The sequence below is a fragment of the Drosophila nasuta genome, chromosome 3 (genome assembly GCF_023558535.2).
Source record: "Drosophila nasuta strain 15112-1781.00 chromosome 3, ASM2355853v1, whole genome shotgun sequence".
Classification (NCBI taxonomy): domain Eukaryota; kingdom Metazoa; phylum Arthropoda; class Insecta; order Diptera; family Drosophilidae; genus Drosophila; species Drosophila nasuta.
In genome coordinates, this window is record NC_083457.1 from 6,443,423 (window position 1) to 6,461,812 (window position 18,390).

The 18,390-nt window shown below is 35.9% G+C and overlaps 1 protein-coding gene across 3 annotated transcripts; it reads right to left on the reverse strand.

The window, feature by feature from the left end:
- Positions 1–137: 137 nt before the first annotated feature.
- LOC132794079 (arylalkylamine N-acetyltransferase 1) lies at positions 138–18,183 on the reverse strand. 3 transcript variants are annotated; one of them, XM_060804317.1, is made up of 4 exons: positions 17,865–18,183; positions 2,872–3,045; positions 1,166–1,318; positions 138–946 (listed from the first exon to the last, which is right to left on the reverse strand). In XM_060804317.1, exons 2-4 carry the CDS (start codon positions 2,989–2,991, stop codon positions 512–514), a joined length of 708 nt encoding a protein of 235 aa, XP_060660300.1. In that variant the 5' UTR covers positions 2,992–3,045; positions 17,865–18,183; the 3' UTR covers positions 138–511. The 3 variants fall into 3 exon arrangements, with proteins under 3 accessions (XP_060660300.1, XP_060660299.1, XP_060660298.1); XM_060804316.1 differs by lacking the exon at positions 17,865–18,183 and adding an exon at positions 10,313–10,369; XM_060804315.1 differs by lacking the exon at positions 17,865–18,183 and adding an exon at positions 4,266–4,993.
- Positions 18,184–18,390: the final 207 nt, after the last annotated feature.

Below are 18,390 nucleotides of genomic sequence, written 5' to 3' on the forward strand. Positions count from 1 at the left end.
GGAATTCACTTCAGTTGTTATGGGAAATTTGTTCCCCAGTCCATTGAACTCAATTTGAATGCAAAGTTATGTAAGATTATCAATACTTATTCTATGAATAGATTTGGATTTGTATTGACAACAACTTGGGAGCTGCATTAATTTTAAGAACTTGTTTTATTTTTATTTTATTTAGCAATCTTTGAGCGCATTTTTAAAACACTTAAAATAACGTTTCGACGAGTGAATTTAATTACATTAATATTTATATGTATAGGTTGTACTTGTTTTTCTTCTTTTTTGTTGTTATTGTATTTGTTGCTACATTGTTTAATTGAAAGTACATAACGAATGAAAAATGAACGCACGATTCACACGATCTGTTAATCGGAAATGTTGTTTGGGAACCCGCCACCGAACTACCAACTAAAAAATCACATATTTCATATACATATAAATTGCATATATAGTATATATATCATATATAATGCATAACTACTACAACTACTACTACTGCTAATTGTTAATAAAATTACAATAACGATTTTGGCACCTCCTTGCCGAGCTCCTTAACCAACACACGAACGCCCACATGAGGTGATGCTGGCTTAAAGACAACCTCGCCATCCTTTTTGTAGTCCGCGAACTGCATGTTGAAGACCTCATGGAAGCCCAATTTCTCCATGACAACGGCGGAATAGTGGCTGGTGCACATGACATGGTAAACGGATATTTGATTGGCAAGCATAAATTCGTAGGCGCGTTCCGTGAGCTTGCCCGCAATGCCCATGCCGCGATAATTGGTGTCTACGGAGAGAATTTTGCCATCAAGTATTTGTTCCTCGTTGGGATAGATGTCAAAGATGTTGAACTTCTCCTCCACGTAGTCCATGAGTCCCAGAATCTTTTTGAATTTGGGATGCGAGCAGCCGTCGGCAGCCTTCTCAGGTGGTGCATCAGATGCAGCCTGAAATACAGTAAAGAACATTTGTTAATAAAATGTTAAACGAAGAAATTACGAAAGTATTTTTAGAATTATTAAAAAACAATCAAAAAACAAAGTCTTGAACAACGAAGATTCTTATTTGAATATTCTACATTTAAGCTTAAAGTTCTTTTAAAATTGCCTTTATATTTTATTAATCCTGTTGCTTAAAATGCATGAGCCTAAAAGCTCTTTACTTACCGGTCGCTTTAGAAGCCCATTGATGAAAACGCCAATGATATCGCCGCTCTTATTAACCGCTTTGTATGAGCAATTATCCGAAAGCGACTTCATTGAATACTTTTCAAGGTCGCTGCACTCTCCGAGATTGAGAAATGTGTTGAGAGGTTCATCCTGAAATGATACAATACAAACATGTGTCATTAAAAACAGGCTCAAATACAATAACTAAATGCAAATAGTGACAGTAATTTTCCTATCCACGCGCCAGTTGAACAGGTTATAAATTAATTATGACACGAGTATTTCGCGATACACAATTAAAGATATGCTGCTGCCAGTATTATGCAAAATGACATATGGGATTGAGAAAATCTAAACAAATTGCTGTATGTAATTACGTGACACGATTACAGATCTCTTGAATCATTCATATTTAAATGATTTATACACGCATGCAATACAATATTATTATCGTTCTCATCAACAACATTATTCATGATTAAATTTATCACACTGCAAACAAAATAGAACGGAACCGGAGCTTATATACATATATAGTCTGTAATGATAATTTGATCGGGGTGTGGTTGGCATAAACTTGAAAAATAATAGTAATAATAATTGTAAAGTTAACTGGAGTGGAAGTGAGTGCATATTACAAGATATGCTTGATTGCTGCGACACTTCAAATTCACACGTTTGCGAGAGAGAACTAGTTAATCAGTCGATGATCTTCAAAGTCAGCCTCATTCGACTCGAATCGAGTCATTCACATGACCTGAGACGAACCGAATTAAACTGGTTTGTTGTGTCTCCAAAGTGCAAAGATTGTGGGAAAAGAACTAAATCAAGATGGACTTCCCGAATGAGTCAACGATGCGTTGGACAAGGATACCACTCACTTTACTATGACTATACTCACAACATGTAAACAAAAACTCCAAAATAAAGCTAAGCATAACGTGTTAAATTACTCTTGTTGAAGGTGAGCGACTGGGAAATACCCTGTATCTCAAAACGAGAATTTCATTCTTTTTTTAACCTTGACCCTCACAAAAGCTATTAATTCCTTTTATGACATTTGTTTTCATTTCTGGTTGTGCAGATATATAAATAAACACGCAAAAATCAATACAAATCTAAATAACCGTTATGTTTTCTTGACCTCACTGCACTTACTAATTCTAGTTATAACATTTAAATTTATGGCACAATCGTGATATGTAAATTAGATTTTTATAGTCTTGTTTTTGCCATTATTCATTTCTAATTTTTATTGTGCAATTGTCATGAAAATGTTCCGGAAAAGTAAGAAAATTTTGTAATTTGAAATTTTCAGGATATGTAATTGAAGTCGTAAAATTAAACATTAAGCATATATGAATATTATTGTATCCAAGCAAATTGTGGAACTTTCTGTAATTAAGGGCAATACCCAAATAGCATGAAATACCCAGTTGATATTCATAAAACACAGAAGGTATTAATTTATGCCACTTAAAATGCAAAATCGGCTTTAGGTGAATTTAATGAAGCTGATGTTTCGCCAATTTGACGGCACGTGATTCCTAATTAATATGCATTAGGTTTACTTGATGAGCTCCAATCGATTGTTTATCGTTTGTTTTGTTATGGGTGAAAAGTTAGTTACACTACCAAAAGACAGTTCGAAATGGCAATTAATCTGATCTAATTTGAATATTGACAAGTCAATAGAAACTTACCTTAAAGAAGAATGTCTTGAGCATGCTGAGTACAGCCTCATGATCCTCGGGCTTGATCAGTTCAATGGTATAGGGCTGATTCCTATCCACAGTAGTTGAAGAGGACGTTGTCGACGACATGTTGAGCACCTCCAATTTGTGTGTCAAACGAGCGATCGGATATAGTTCGTTTAGCTGCGAAAAATGCGAGTAGACAAAACAAATCGTTAAAAAAACAATATTGTGGCAAAGCCCAGACAAGCCCATGTATATATATGTGTGTATATATTTATATATTTTTTATATCTATTGGCAGTCGTATATGTATGTATGTATGTCTGTATGTTATGGTTATTTATTGCTCTTAGATGAAAGGCAAACATTTTAATTTGAAGCACATGTGAACGTCGCAGCGCTTTTCACTTGCATTTCCCCAACACTTTTGCCATTTTCCATTTTCCACATCGGCCGCAGCGACAGCCTCGTGTAGACGTGTATAAATTTGCTTTTCATGTACCTTTTGGACAGGCATCATAAATTATGGTTTAACAAATTTGCATACGTCTATACATATACAATGTTAAGAGTGCCTAAACACTGTATGGAATTTTTTGTTCGAAATTGAACAGACCCCTCAGAACTGGTAAACACACATCAAAGTTTTTATGAAAATCAAAAAACAGGAACTCTTTTGGCATTTTACCATAAACACGTTTCGTTAACTAAGGAAATCTGCAATTCATTATAAAAATCCTAAAACGGGACTGCAAAGTCGCCAACAGTAGCTGCTTAATGCCGTTAGCGTCACATGGTATTAACATAAATAAATTTTAAACTAAATTGTTTTTTTTTTTGTTTTCTTGTTTAGATGTCTTAATTGATCATTGAGTCGTTAAATACTATGAACATTTAAGTTTTATTGTAAATTGTACTTTTAGAATATTAAGCAGAAAGTTTTCTTTATTTTGTTAATGCTAAACAATATTCAAAAAGCATTTTCCTTTTTTTTGTTGGCTAGTGTAGCGTTGGAATCGCAAGATCGCCGTGCTGATGTTTCAATCGATTCGCATATTTTGCGAAAAATCAAATTTAATTGCACTTTGAGTGCGAGTGCGTATTTAAAGGCCACGCCTCCCCTTTAGTTCGATTTATGTGCATACGTTGAATGTTTAGGTTATCGTAATTCTCTCGCTGCCATCGTATCGTATCTATTATTGGCACACTCTATATTTATATTTATAGAGGAACAATTTGCAATTGCACGACTTTGCCAGTGGTGGAAATGATGCCCACGCAAATGGACATTGTTTATGTTTGATTACGGGGTTGAGGTTGCGGCTCGCGTGGGGGGTTCGAGGTCGGGGTCGCTCAACTATTGGCTGCTACATCCGATTCTACAGTTCTGTTAGACTTACCGCACATCTGGAATCAAGGATACGGCGGTTGCTTTGCAGCAGCGGCTGCTCCCGCATATTTTGCACCTCCATTTCAATTCTGTATTGTTATAAATTTATGTTAGAGCGCCGGGAGAGGAAAATCCCGAACGTATAAATAATAATACAAAGATCGAGCGAAACAAAAAGTTAAACACAAATTTACGTTTCGCTTTTTGGCGCGCGCTTCTCTTTGGTATTTTTGTTATTTCTCATAAACTTTTTTTGGTTTTTGTTATTTTTTGTTTTTGCGACGTTTGTTTATTTTTCAGCAGATTTATATTTATGATTGTGGCTCGTTTTGTTGATTAACGTTATTTGATTTATTTTGTATGTTTCCTTTAGCGCACAAGGCAGGGTTCAATGGGTAAAACACTTAACAAAACTCTGGACAGTTATAAATAATGCTAATTTATTATGCAATTTAGCAGGGTTCACACACACACGCACACATGTACACACGTGCCAAAGGCAAATATTATGTTAATTGGAAGTCCTGGTGGGAGTTGAGTTTGGGCCGCAACGAGCTTTAGCTTCCCTTGTGCAAACAATGAATGCCAAACATCGCAGCTGTTTGCACTTTATATAGAGTAACGTATACGCAGTGTGTGCTTTGCTTTGCTTTACTGTGCTGAACCTGAACCCGAACCGACACAGCGACACACACACACACAGACACGGTCGGACGACGAGTGAGAGCGAGAGAGGCGAAATTGCAATCTCCACTGTATTGGCTGGATCTGGTTCCGTTATTGCCTTGCTGCCGATCGTAACTGAGCATGCGGCACGAGCGTACGAATTGCCGGACACAACAAAAGCTAAAGCTCTATGGACATCGCAGCAGCAGGCGTCGGCAGCGACGTCAGCAGCGGAGTCAATGCTTCGTTTGATTGAGCATGGGCCGATCTGGAAGTGTGTGTGTGTGTTGTGTGTGAGTGTGTATGTGCTGAAGACGAAGGTGGAAACAGAGACAGCAAAAGTAAGATTTGCATTTGATTTTGGTTCCACACGAGTGGATTAGGCAAACAGTTGGCGACGTAAAGTATGTGTGTGTGCATGAATAACATTCAAAAAGAAAGCTCTCTCAGTGAACAGAGGCTCATCAGTAGCTGATAGAAAGAGAGAGAGAGAGAAAGAGAGAAAGAGAGAGACCGCAGCTGAGCTTGTGGGTCGTGACAAGTTTGTGAATGGTTCTTGCCGGTCAGGTAAAGCCGCTACTTTCCGGCTGCGTGGAGTTGGCAGTGAGTAGAGTGTGTTTGACTTTCCAGCAACTTCCGCAGTGAAAGAACATTCAATTGAAGTACTATATCTATAATCTTATAGTAAGCAAGGTTTAATTAATCTTGGCTAAAGTGAAGCCTGCTTTGGAGACTTATGCGCTGCTTCAGAGAATTGAAGTTGGCTGCTCGAGAGATCCTGGAGTTGCCACTGCAATGTGGTCCTTAATTTCGCGATCTGGCAACTGTCAACTGACAACTAGCTCCCTGCTCACTTAAAGTTGGCTGCACTACATATCCGGAATTGAGGAATGTATAACAAATTGCAACTGAAATGCAAATAATTTAAAGGAAAAAAACGCTATAAATCTGATAAATGTGACCATGGCACGCCTGTTAGAGCTGCCTCTTGCTACGTGCTGTTCCATTGCATTTATGCAAATAGAGAGCGAATTGTCACCTCAGACCAATTCGTTGTCAGTTGTGTTTAGTATTTGCCGGGAGACGAATCTGGATAGTTCTGATGATGATAATGCCTCTCAGTTTATTTGCTAAACAAATGGAAAGAAGGAGAGCACATTGCATTAATATCAATATCAATAGCAATATCAATATCAACAGCAATAGCAATATCAATGACAGTGAAAATGGAAATGGAATAAACGACAATGCCCGCGGCACAATTCAGACTCAGCACTCGGGGCAATTCTCGAGATGTGAAGGTGGGAGGCGAAGGCGTCGTCAAAGGCGTCGGCGGAGGCGGGCGCGGAGACGAAGGCGGGGAGGTCAGCAGCGTTGCCTGAGTTTTGTTTGCATTGACAACGCCCGCACTACACTTCGATGTATCTCTTTAAAAATTTGTTGCTTTTTCTCTCGTTTTTTTTGTTTTCGTTTTTCGCTATCTTTGTTTTCGTTTTCAGATTTTTTTTGTTTTGTTTACTTTGGCGGGCGTGCGCTCTCGTCAATTTGCCAGGCAGACAAACCGACTGCTTTGCTGACTGTTCAACTTTTCAATAGGTTTAAAATATTTATAAATTGTGATTATTAAGTTATTTCAGATTAGGCTGTTGACAAGAATTTATTTATTTTTTTGTTTATGGATTTGTTTGACCGTAAACGCGCGACGTATTTCAATAATAATAATAATCACAATAATTCAACATTCTTTGTTAGTTATTGTTATTGTGCTGGACACGTGATAAAAAAAATAAGTGGAAAGTTTTACAATATTCATATGGAAATGTTAGCAAGCATATTATAGGGAAAATACACAGAAATTCATTGCCAAGTCTGGGCAAATTTGCGGTTAACTGCGCTGAACCAGTTTGTTATTATTTTTTTGTTGTTTTTCTTTTTGGTTTTAGTCAAGCTCTGAATTTATCCCACAGATTGACAATCGATTCTGTGGAATTCCATATGACCAACAAGTCAGAGTCAGAGTCAAAGTCGAAGCCAAGCCTTCGTCTTCTTTGTCGTGTTTGATCAAACACAATACTTTGTTGTGGTCAAATGCAGGTGTTAAACGATTTACCTTAACATTCATCACACGATTGTGCTTCTGTGTCTGCCTAATTAAGACAATCGCATTGCCGATGATTTTGTATTGTTTGCATTTTATTTTGTTTTGCGCATGTCATGCTAGCGCTGTCAATCATCGAAAATATAAATAAATTAATTTTTGTGCACCGAAAATAATGCATGACTGCGGTCATCATGGCGTATGCTTAACATGTGTTTCGTATTGCGTATACGCGCAGTGTTCTCGTAAAGTTTATCTCTACTGATGAATTTGATACATTACGTCGATAGCTTGTGATCAATTTGATGCGCACAATTTCTAATAGTATTCGCCTTAATTAGCAAACCTTGTGAATGCAATTCTAATTTGGTTTTCCTTTTCATTTTGATGGCCCATAAATAATTTTACATTGTCATGCAAAATTTTCATATCCATTTTCATTTCAAATTTCCAATTGTTCATTGTAGTTTTTTGTATTTTTTTTGCACAGTCATGCGACTAATGAGGCATGGTCTGTCTATTCAGATTTATAGCTCCAACTTCAACGAGGCGGCAATAAAAATGTTTGCTTTGCTGTTTGCTGCTGTTGTCGGTTAGCCAAAAACTCAACTACCCATGTGTTGAAAGGCAATTTAATGCGGTCTGTCATTATAAACAGACTAATTGACAATTTACATATGTTTCGTTTTGCGTGTGGCGCACCAACGAATCGCAATTTGCAGTTTAGTTAATCTCAAGTATTTATTAATTAACGCGAAACACGTCGTCTGATTGATATCTACGCCCTTTATTCGCTTAAGTTCTATAAACAGGTGTTAAAGAATACTCAATGAGATGTATGAAGAGCAAATGAAATTTATCTGTTTTTAACTGAGCACATAATTTAACTCTGCGATTCTAACTTTTTAAAATTAAGCTGTTAATCGAAAGACTAACATTGTACATTAAGTTAACTTTTTAATATTGCGCCGTTACTGCGTTTTTACTTTAAAGAGTATTCAATCTTCCTCTTGTTTCTGTTTCACATTTTATTATTAATATGATTTTTGCTGCTTTGCTTTTATTTTCTTATTGTTTTTTTTTGCATGACTGATAGTATAGTGCTACGTTTAATGACTTTTAATGATCCGTCATCGCGTTGCGGCTGCAATTGTGTTTACATATCGATAATTATAAAGACATTAACGCCGTTTAAGTGCACAAAGTAAGCATTTGCTTAAGTCTCGCATGTAAATTGAAATAGCAGCTAAATGATTCAAGAGATTTACACGAGCAAAAGTCCCTCAACAGATGAGCCAAAATCGAAATGACTTGGAAAATAAACAAAAACATTAACTTGTGCATCTACAACTTTCGGAATATTCATTGGCATATATTCATATTCTCGATTCGAAAGGTCTGCTGTCAAAGTCTTTTACAATAATTGCACAATTTTAATAGCTCGAATGTGCAAAAGGCTTAAACGATTGAAGGTCGAGTTTGGCTTTTCAATTTAATCTATTATTAAATGTTATAAAGCCGCTGTCGCTGCTGTGGCTGCTGCTGCCTGGTAGATGATGAATGTTTAACTATATATAATTACTAAATAATATAAACCAGCCCAGCAACATTTGCATTCTTATGAATAGTATGCAAATCCATTGTTAAATATCGCCTAGTGATATTTCGTTTGCATTATGACACGATCACCTGGTGAAATATTAATATTTCAATTTTTTTGCTGTAATTACATCGGGTTGCAATGACTATTTATTTGAGCTGCTTTGATTTATGGCTTGGAATTATTGAGAGACAGAGAACTATATATTTATAACGAGGCAATAAATGGAAATTTAAATCGCTGTTATGTCACCAACAGTGATCGATCAGTTGAAGTACAGAATTAAATATATGTTACTTATTAACCAAGTCTTTAAAGTTAATTAATTAATTAATTAAATTACAAGCTTCCATATTTGTAATACTTTGTAATATAAACTGTCAATTGTTCTGAACAGTTTATTTATTAACTACATATTGTTGTATGTTAAACCGATTACATAGTAGAAACACTATGTAAAAGTAATATTAAGTTTTTAACCGAGTTTTTTTGACGTTTATACGATATTAATAACTGAATGAAGTTATAACTTAATCATCAGGAACAATTAATTGAATTACATGCTCTCTTGTATACCATATTTTCTAACAGTTGTAAACTATTAATTAATGTTGCATGTTAAGGAACTATGTTAAAGTTACATATGTTAAGCAATTAAAACAGTCTTTAAAGTAAAGTCAAGTTATTAACTGAATCTTTATGAGCAATTAATTAAATTATATGCTCTGGTGCATGCAATATTTTTAAACAGTTTTAACAGTTAACTGTTCTTTTCAGTTTCATAATTAATATTGCATGCTAAAATGTTAATTTCCGTTAACAGAGCTGTCAACTGAGTGTTAACTGTAGCGCTTTTAACTGTCAATAATTAGGCAAAACTTGTCGATGCTATTTTCAAGTCGTAGATTTTGATTCTCATATTGGTGAGACGAAAATCGTAACGAACGCGTCGCAAAACAGACTAACAATTAGTTATTGTTGTCAGACTTGCAAATCAGTATAAATTTTTATATATATAAAGAAATATAAATTAAACATTTGCATCACAAATATGCAGTAAATCATTATAAGGTTTTAAAGCCAACGATTTACTAGCGACCCGAGCTTGACAGGTGTGTATAGTATGTATGCAATATATAGTAGCTATATAGCTGTAGATATCTATATATATAGGGAGAGTCAGTGACTTTTCCGACAGGTGCTGGGCACACGAGTGTGTCCGGTCGCTGTGTTAGCGTGTGCTTGACAAAGCGGAATTGATTTGACCCCCCCCCCCCCCCCCACACACACACACATAAACAAAGAGAACTCTGTGGGGCGGGAAACTGGACAAATGGCCCACGCTCGGCTGGAGCTGGTCTCTGGTCTCGACCTGGGAGCTGCTCGCTGCTCGCTGGTCGCTACTAGCTGGTAGCTGGAGTTTGTCGTGGTCGACGTCGCCGTCGTTGTCGTCGTGTGTCGGCTTTAAGTCAACATTAAATGCTGCTGAACGTGACTTGAAATTGAAAGCCAATGTCGTCGGTCTGTGTGCAACACACTCCGGCCTGCCTAGTTTACCTCCGAGTTTTCAATCAAGTCCGTCGTCCGTCGCTGAACGCTGTCCAACTTATCACACTTGCCCGCCGACTCAGCTTGTGGGTGTTATTCTTGGCCACAATTAACACCGACCCCAAATGCATAGTATGTTACGTACCCATTTAAATATCAAATCGCGCCATATAAAATGCACTTTCATTTCGAAATTATAGTTTCGGGAAATCTTCAAATTAATAAAGTTTTGAGAATCGATTTCCAATAGAATTCTTTGAAGAATGAATTAAAACTAATTAAGTTTCGAGTATTGATTTCTGATAGAATTATTTAAAGAACGATTTAAATTTAATTACCAAATTGAGAGATTTTTTATTGTCAACTTCAGCACATCAGCTTTGACTAGACAATATTAAGAAGGATTACTAAGTTGACATTTTAAATTAACATCAAATAAATAATACCCAAATTATATACATTATATATATTATATTTGATTTTATTGACAGGTTGTGAGGGGCTTTAATTTAATTATATTTTTATTATGAATACCTTGAATTACATTTATAAAATATACAAAATTATCAAATGTCAGAGCACCAATTTCGAGCAGATAATCTTACTCAGGAAAACTACATTTATGTCAAGAATCAATAATTCATAAATATACAAATATTTTTTCAGAAGCTTTATTCTAGTGGTATTATGAGTATCTTGAATTACAAAATTTACAAAATAGAAAAAATAAAATACTGCTTATTTTTAATTTATTGTTTAGTTCAGTATTAGAGCTTCATTATCATTGTCAAACATGTATTCATAAATACATTTATTTATTATTTCTTGTTCTTGGCATTAGTATTTTTTCCAAAGGATGCGTTTTTTCTCGCTGTGTAAGAATGACCGCTTGGCAACAAGTTCTCTAAGCATTGATTTAGTTGTCTTTTTCGTTGCTCGTTTTCTGATTTGTATTCGCAGTTTATTTTGTGCTCGAAATCTCGACAAATTAATGTTACATTCTAAAGACATTAAAATGCTTTTATCTCACATCGCCGCAAGTACAAGAGAACAATGCACGTTTTTCCACAAATAATACTACTAAAATAGCCGGAGGTAAACATTACCATTACCATTACAATTGCGATTACTATTACTATTACTATTACTATAACTAAGAGCATGCCCATTATCCGACCATTAGCAGATCATTGGATCAAGTGAAATACGCAAATCCAGCATTAGAGCTCAACTATAACACAGCCGACTACAACTGACATCGAAGCCAATAAAAATTCATTAGCAGTTTGTTTATTAAATTGCACCCCTAGCATGTATTTTGCCTTCTGTAATATCATATTGTATCTATTATAGACAATATAGCGGATTACTGTGTAAAGCAAAACACATCTGCATAAACAAAACAATTTGGTGAGAGTACCCACAAAGTGTGTCATCTCTCAATGCATGCGATTGTATCATTTTGTTGTTGTTATTATTATTATTGCTATTATTTTTGTTGTTGTGGGATATGCGCAATAAAGCGGGATGAAATTAATGGATCATCTGCGGATCTGTTGGAATCATTTCGGACGCTATTACTAGTCCTTGATAATGATATAAAAACATATGTATATAGCATTACTACAAATTACACTATTTATACCCGCTACCCATAGGGTAGAAGGGTATTATAACTTTGTGCCGGCAGGAAATGTATGTAACAGGTAGAAGGAGGCATCTCCGGCCCTATAAAGTATATATATTCTTGATCAGCGTCAACAGCCGTGTGTGTCTGTCCGTCTGTGTGTCTGTCCGTATGAACACCTAGATCTCAGAGACTATAAGAGATAGAGCTATAATTTTTTTTCGACAGCATTTGTTATGCTTGCACGCAGATCAAGTTTGTTTCAAATTACTACAGTATTTATGATGCCTGAAAATTTGGTTGCGATCAGATAAAAATTGTGGAAGTTGTTAAAGAAATACTTTTGTATGGGCAAAAACGCCTACTTACTAGGGGTCTGAGTTGCTTTGGCCGACAATCTGGTACATTGCGCCGTCTATGGTATATTTTGAACGGTGTGCTGTATCAATATACCAAACATACCATTTGGTATATTTTTAGTTTTTTTTAGTATTATCGGTATATTTTGAAAATAATACCGCAATATTTTGCCCTTATTAAAAATGGGTAGCGGGTATCTCACAGTCGAGCACACTCGACTGTAACTTTCTTACTTGTTTTATATTATTCTTTATATTCATTATTTTTACTGAACTTGCCAACCGTCAACAAAATCTTTTGTTGATTAAAGTACTATACAAATTATAAAAACAAAGACCAGGACGTTTGCCATTGAATTAAATATTTGTTATGATTCTACATTTCAAGACGTTCTTAAAATTCTTTAATAATTTTCAAATTCGAATTTAGGATTGTTATGAATGTTAAGAATTTTTATGCTTAAGCTAAGATATAAGATGTAGACAAGATTTATGCTTACAACATTCTAAAACAATCTTATTTATCAATATACATATATAATAAACACAGACCACATTTAAATATGTTAAACTTTTGAATCATTCCTGTTCAATGCTTAATCTTATGTAAATTCATTTTCGAATCTATGCTTGTTTTAAATTTCGCTACAATTTAAATTGTACATTTAGAGTAAACATCACGTTTTAACATATTTAGGTTATGCCTTTCCTCGATGATGTCTCTTTGAATTGGGCTTAGTGCCTGCTTTAATTCCACATATTTGTATACTACACATTTTCCATTTCCCAAGTTTTTCCTGCGGTGTGTTTACCCAAAAAAACTTTCCAAATTGCTGTCAGCAGTTATTTCTGCGCCGCTTATTTTTAGAAAACATTTGACCCATCTCTAGTCTTTCATTCATAAAACATTGCAAACATTTGGCTATGGAAGTGCTCAAGAATTTAACTTTCGTGACAAGACTTATTGGCGTCTAACCAAATTGTAAATGCTTCGCCTCAAAATAAACACAAAGTCGTAATACGTTTAAGGCTTGGCAAATATTATATTATTATATTTATAATTTGGATACTTTTATTTTTCCCATTTTACTAATTAATATTTCTTTAAATCAATTTATTAATAAATAGATATCGTCACTAATTAGTGCTGCACATTTTATCTATGGAACTGTGTAAAATAAGTTAAAAAAGCTTCATTCGAGTGTGCTCGACTGTGAGATATCTTTTATTTTAAATAGGAGCAAAATAGTGCGGTATTATTCTAAATATGTTATGGATATCAAGAGTACAAAATGCACCAGATTGTCAGAAGCAACGATATGCCATACTTCTGATCAATTTTGGTTATTTTAAATATAAATTCCGATTTAAATGTGTTCGATCAATTATGAAATTTACATACTAATTGCGATAACATTAATTAAAATTTCTGTTATGCAATTGTAGAAGTGTTTTGCCATTAATTTACCCTTGCAACTTAAGTGCCAACTATCAGATACTTCGCCGTAATTTGTCTATTAAATGTGTAACACATCAGCAAGTAATCCAGCATTGGGCCCTCGAGAATATCTTATATACTCACATGTATGCCCACTTAGGCGTTTAACGTTGATTAAGTTAGTGTGATTGGAGCTTAAATTGAAGCAACCCAATTTACAAACTTTATTAATATTATTACCCGTAATGCATAAATTGCGAACATGCTGGCAACTCTCTCTCCCTCTCTCCCTCTCTCCCTCTCTCCCTCTCTCTCTCTCTTTATCGGCTGATATATTCATTGCCGCATTTGCATTTAGTGGGTCGACAAAGTATGAGGAGGAGCAAAAAGAGAACTGTCAGCTTAAAATGCAAATGAAAAGATACAGCAGCAGCAGCAGCTGCAGCCAAACTGCATGCTGCGGTAAGTGGTGAAGTGGTGAAGAGGGAAGCGGAAATGGGAAAGTGGAAAGTGAAGAGCTTAAAGCTCAATTAAAATGAAATGCTGCAAAATGCAAGATAATTCTTTACATATGCCAGTCAGACGTTGTTATTGCTGAAATCTCAGTTGGCGTTGTCATTGTTGTTGTTGCACCTCTTTTTTTTCCCTTTTTATTTGTGTGTGTGCAGTTATTCTAGTCCTTGTTCAACTCCTTGTTGTTGTTATTTTATACAGACTACAGCTAATCTGGCAGCATATTGGCACGAGAGTTCCCCAGGCAGCAGACCTCAGTGCCCCTAGAGGGGGCTGCCTTAAGCCTCGCACGATGGTTGCTGCTGTTGCAGCTAACAAACGAGAGAACAATACGCATACGCCGCGTACGCCGCACACACCCCCCACAGTGAAAGCAAACAGACAGCAGCTAAATTGTTGGCAGGAAGCCAGCTCCGAGGCAGCTGCCAAGCGTAAGATAATAATGATGTTGTTGTTGTTGGTGATGATGAGGATGCTTCTGTTTGCCGCTTGGCTGAATTGCAGTAGCAACAAGCTGCCTCTGGGCATGGGAACACAACTCGCAGCTCTTTCAGTTACTTGTGTGTTGCCACCGTTGTGTTGGCGCCATTTTGCTGTTTGCCTTTCCTCTTGTAATAAAATGAGATCCGGCATGCTGTTTCCTTTGACGCAGATGAGGCAGCCACTGTTGATTATAATGATGATGATGATGTTGCCCATGCTGTTGCTGCAGATGCTGCTGATGACGGTGTGCTAATGATAATGGCATCCATAGAGACTCGACTCGAGTCGACTCAACTCATCTCAACTTCAGTCAACGCCCCGCAATATGCAAAGTATATTTTTGCATTTAAATGCTTGAAAATTCAATGAGTCAGCCTCTTCAACGTTCCCCCCTGCCTTCCCCGCCCAGGACACAAAGTCTCGAGTCTGTTGACAGCACTTGAAGAGTGAGGGGAGCCAAGAGCTCTCTTTTGTTGACAGATTGATTCTGATGTGTTTTTATTGTCATTGTTATGTTTCCATCTCGTGACAGCAGGCACAAGGAGCATAAGAGCTCGCTCGAGCTCCGCCTTCATTGAAAAGAGGGAGAGAACACATTGAAGTGCCACTGAATTGGTAAACATTTTAACTTAATTGGTTTCAGCCAAATGCGCTTAGCAATTGGATTACCAAACAGAGTCCTCATTAATTGTTCTCGAAAATAGGCCTAAGCCATTGCTCATTTCGCAAAATAAACAAAATACGGGCAATAAATCCCCGTTGGGCATTAAGCGAGAGGCCTTACAAACAATCCCAATCTATAGTATGTATATATACGCACACTCATTTATTTAATTGCATGAAAATGATTTTTCCATGCGCCCGCAGAATATTTTACCGACTTTCAATGAAAGCATTCGCAGGAAAAACATTTTTGTATTTTAAATTTAACGGCAATGTTTGTCATTTGCAAATTAAACTTTAGCAGCTTTAAGTGGAAAACTTTAAAATGTATTTTGCTTATTTTTCGACCAATTAGTACGAAAAGTTTTTAACAAGTTTCAGTCAAATAAAATGCGCAGACTGTGAACATTTTTAGTTGAGCTGCATTTAAATGATATATTAAAGATAATTAAGGTAAAATTTCACAGCAACTAAGTTATTCTCAGCTTTGCAAACTTTACTATTTTATACAACAATAATAATAATAAGAAATAATTTTAATAAAAGGTTTGAAAGTTAATTTAAGAGAGATGCTATAATTTATTTTACCTGTTTATACTTTAAATTCAATACAATATTTTATGAGTGATAGAAATTATAATTAATTTATTTTTATTTGTAAAGTTTAGAAATAATAATTATGGTTAACAATTTATAAATCCATATATCCAAGGATTTTATTGGAATTCATTTTGTTCTAAATCCATTCTAAGTGTGTCATTTTCTTATTTTACTTAAAGCAACAGAAATACTCATTATTCGTTATTGTCGGTTTCTGCTTTGAACATTCCAATTTGTTATTTTAACTCCTTCAGTTGTTATAGTAAAATTGCAAACGATAATTATATGCAACTTTTTCTAAAGAAAACCCAAAAATGTCGGGACTAAGTTGAAAATAAATTCTGGCTTTAATTTAAAAGTACTCTAATTAAATGTTATTCGATTTCATTTAGTCTATAACAATTTTTATGATGTGAACTTTTTGTTTTTAGTGCAAATGTTAATGCCGCAAATCCAATTATTTGTTTATTTTATTGCACAAAATGAAGTACTGCGGCAGCTACAACAACTGAACTGGGAAGCTAATTATGGTTTAGTGGCTTTTAGAGGCAGCCAATTTAAGCTGCCAATTGTGATGACTGCAATTTATTTGATACACACACGCACCCCTCACATCGGTTGGCCTCTCGGCCAGTCATTTGTTTGAATTCAATTAACTTGCTGTGCGGCAAAGGGCAGCCAAAAAGAAGGGGAAGAAAAGGAATGTAACGCAATGGCCAAACAGGATTCGTATTAAGCTGCGACCAAACTTTATTGAAGCGTGTAAAACACAACAAACTCGTAACATCAAATCCAATCAAATCGATACAGCAATAAGTACAAACAGGAAAAAAAAAACAAAAAGAAATACAAACACAGTCAAAGGCGAGAGTGAAAGAAATTGCGATGGGTAATGGGGGGCGTATACGTAACGTAACGTTAACTCCAGTCATGACTGGCTAACTGAACTTGGACTTGGCTTGGCTTGGCATCTGGAATTTCTTCTTTATGTGCTTGCTCTGGCTTTTCAAATCAATTGAAATGAATGCCATGCGTGTTTGAGTTGTGTGTATGTGATCCTAGAGGGGCGAAGAGGGGTCGAGGAAGGTGGAGGGATGTGTGTGTGTGCTTTGTAAGTTTTTGCAGACTGTGATTTTCATTGCTTTTACCGCGTACGTGCGGATTTTTCTTTGTGTGGCTTGAACATTTGTCGGTTTTGTTGCAACATTTTGTAATCTCGCATTTTATAGACTCCACTGCGTCCAGCCACATCTACTCATTGATTTGGTCAATAGTCACGTCAAATTGAAATTAAATTCTCCCGAAATGGTTTATCAATTGTTTGTTATCATCGAGATTTAATTCTGCTTAAAGACTGTTGAAATATATGGCAGATTATCAGACTGCTTCTATTGCTTGGCTGCTGATAACAGTTTATTTTTTTTATAATGCACCCCATAGAAACTGTGACACGAGCAAACATCGCGTAATAATTCTTTATCAAGAGAATTATCAAGTACAGTAAAGATAGATAGCTGATATATTGACATTTTGAAGTAGTTAAATCGAATAAATGAAATTCAAGGTTATTTTCCACATATAAATTATAAAATTTGGAAATTTCGTACTTCCGCCTCTTTGGTTGTATTTAATTTTTAAGTATTATTAAAATAAATATTTTGCGTCTATAGGGTCAGACAATTTTTTATATTTTTATTTGGTCGCTTGCCAAAATGTGCTTTTATTTTTGCTGCCATTGTGTGTCGTGTGTATTTATATTTTAGCTACATTTAATCAAGTTGAAACACACAAGACTCGCCACAAATATATAGTAAGCACACACATATATCTGTGTTTCTGTATCTGTATATAGTTTTGTTTTTATACGACTTGTGTTTTTATAGAACTTGTCGGCAAATCGAACAGACTGTCAAAGCGCCGCAAAACGAAATCAGAACTTTCCCCCTTACAAACTAAATACATAAATTAAAAACAAATGGTCAAAGGAAAAGGGGCAAAGAGGCAGGCAACTTACTTGGCTAATAAATGGTTATTAATGTGCGTCCCCCCGCCACTGAAATGCTTCCTTCCTGCAGTTGGTTGGACTAGTTTCTCGTATTTATTTCCACAATTTTTTTTTCCTCGACTGGCGTGCCGTATGTTTTGGCTATTCTTTGAATAGTCCGCCTAGTTTCGAATGCTTCTACTTATTTTAGCGGTTGACCGTTAGCACGTATGTCTTAACCACGAGGGCAACGCATTTGATACTGAAACCGAATTGTTGTAAACAAACCAATTCAACCCCTCGCATTGGTGAAATTTACGCTTTTCCACTCAATTTTGCCCGTTATTTGGGCATTTGAAATACACTCAACACGCAACACTCTACACTCAACACGATACGGACACCAGCACGGACAACCCCAAAATGTTGTGTGTGTGATGGATACATCAGTTTGGGGCCACGGAAAGCGCTCCGGCTCAGAATCGCCAGAGAGTAAAATTGTCGACGACGAGCTGAGCGAGCTTTTCATTTCCACTCAAAACTGAAGCACGACCGA

Bases quoted from the DNA above. Each gene is read 5' to 3' on its own strand.
- LOC132794079 (XM_060804315.1), bottom strand. From the start codon at position 4,337: ATGGAGGTGCAAAATATGCGGGAGCAGCCGCTGCTGCAAAGCAACCGC. The intron at 3,046-4,265 runs GTAAGTCTAACA...CATTTTTCGCAG, and splicing joins TCCTTGATTCCAGATGTGCG to CTAAACGAACTATATCCGAT. The intron at 947-1,165 runs GTAAGTAAAGAG...ACTGTATTTCAG, and splicing joins ATGGGCTTCTAAAGCGACCG to GCTGCATCTGATGCACCACC.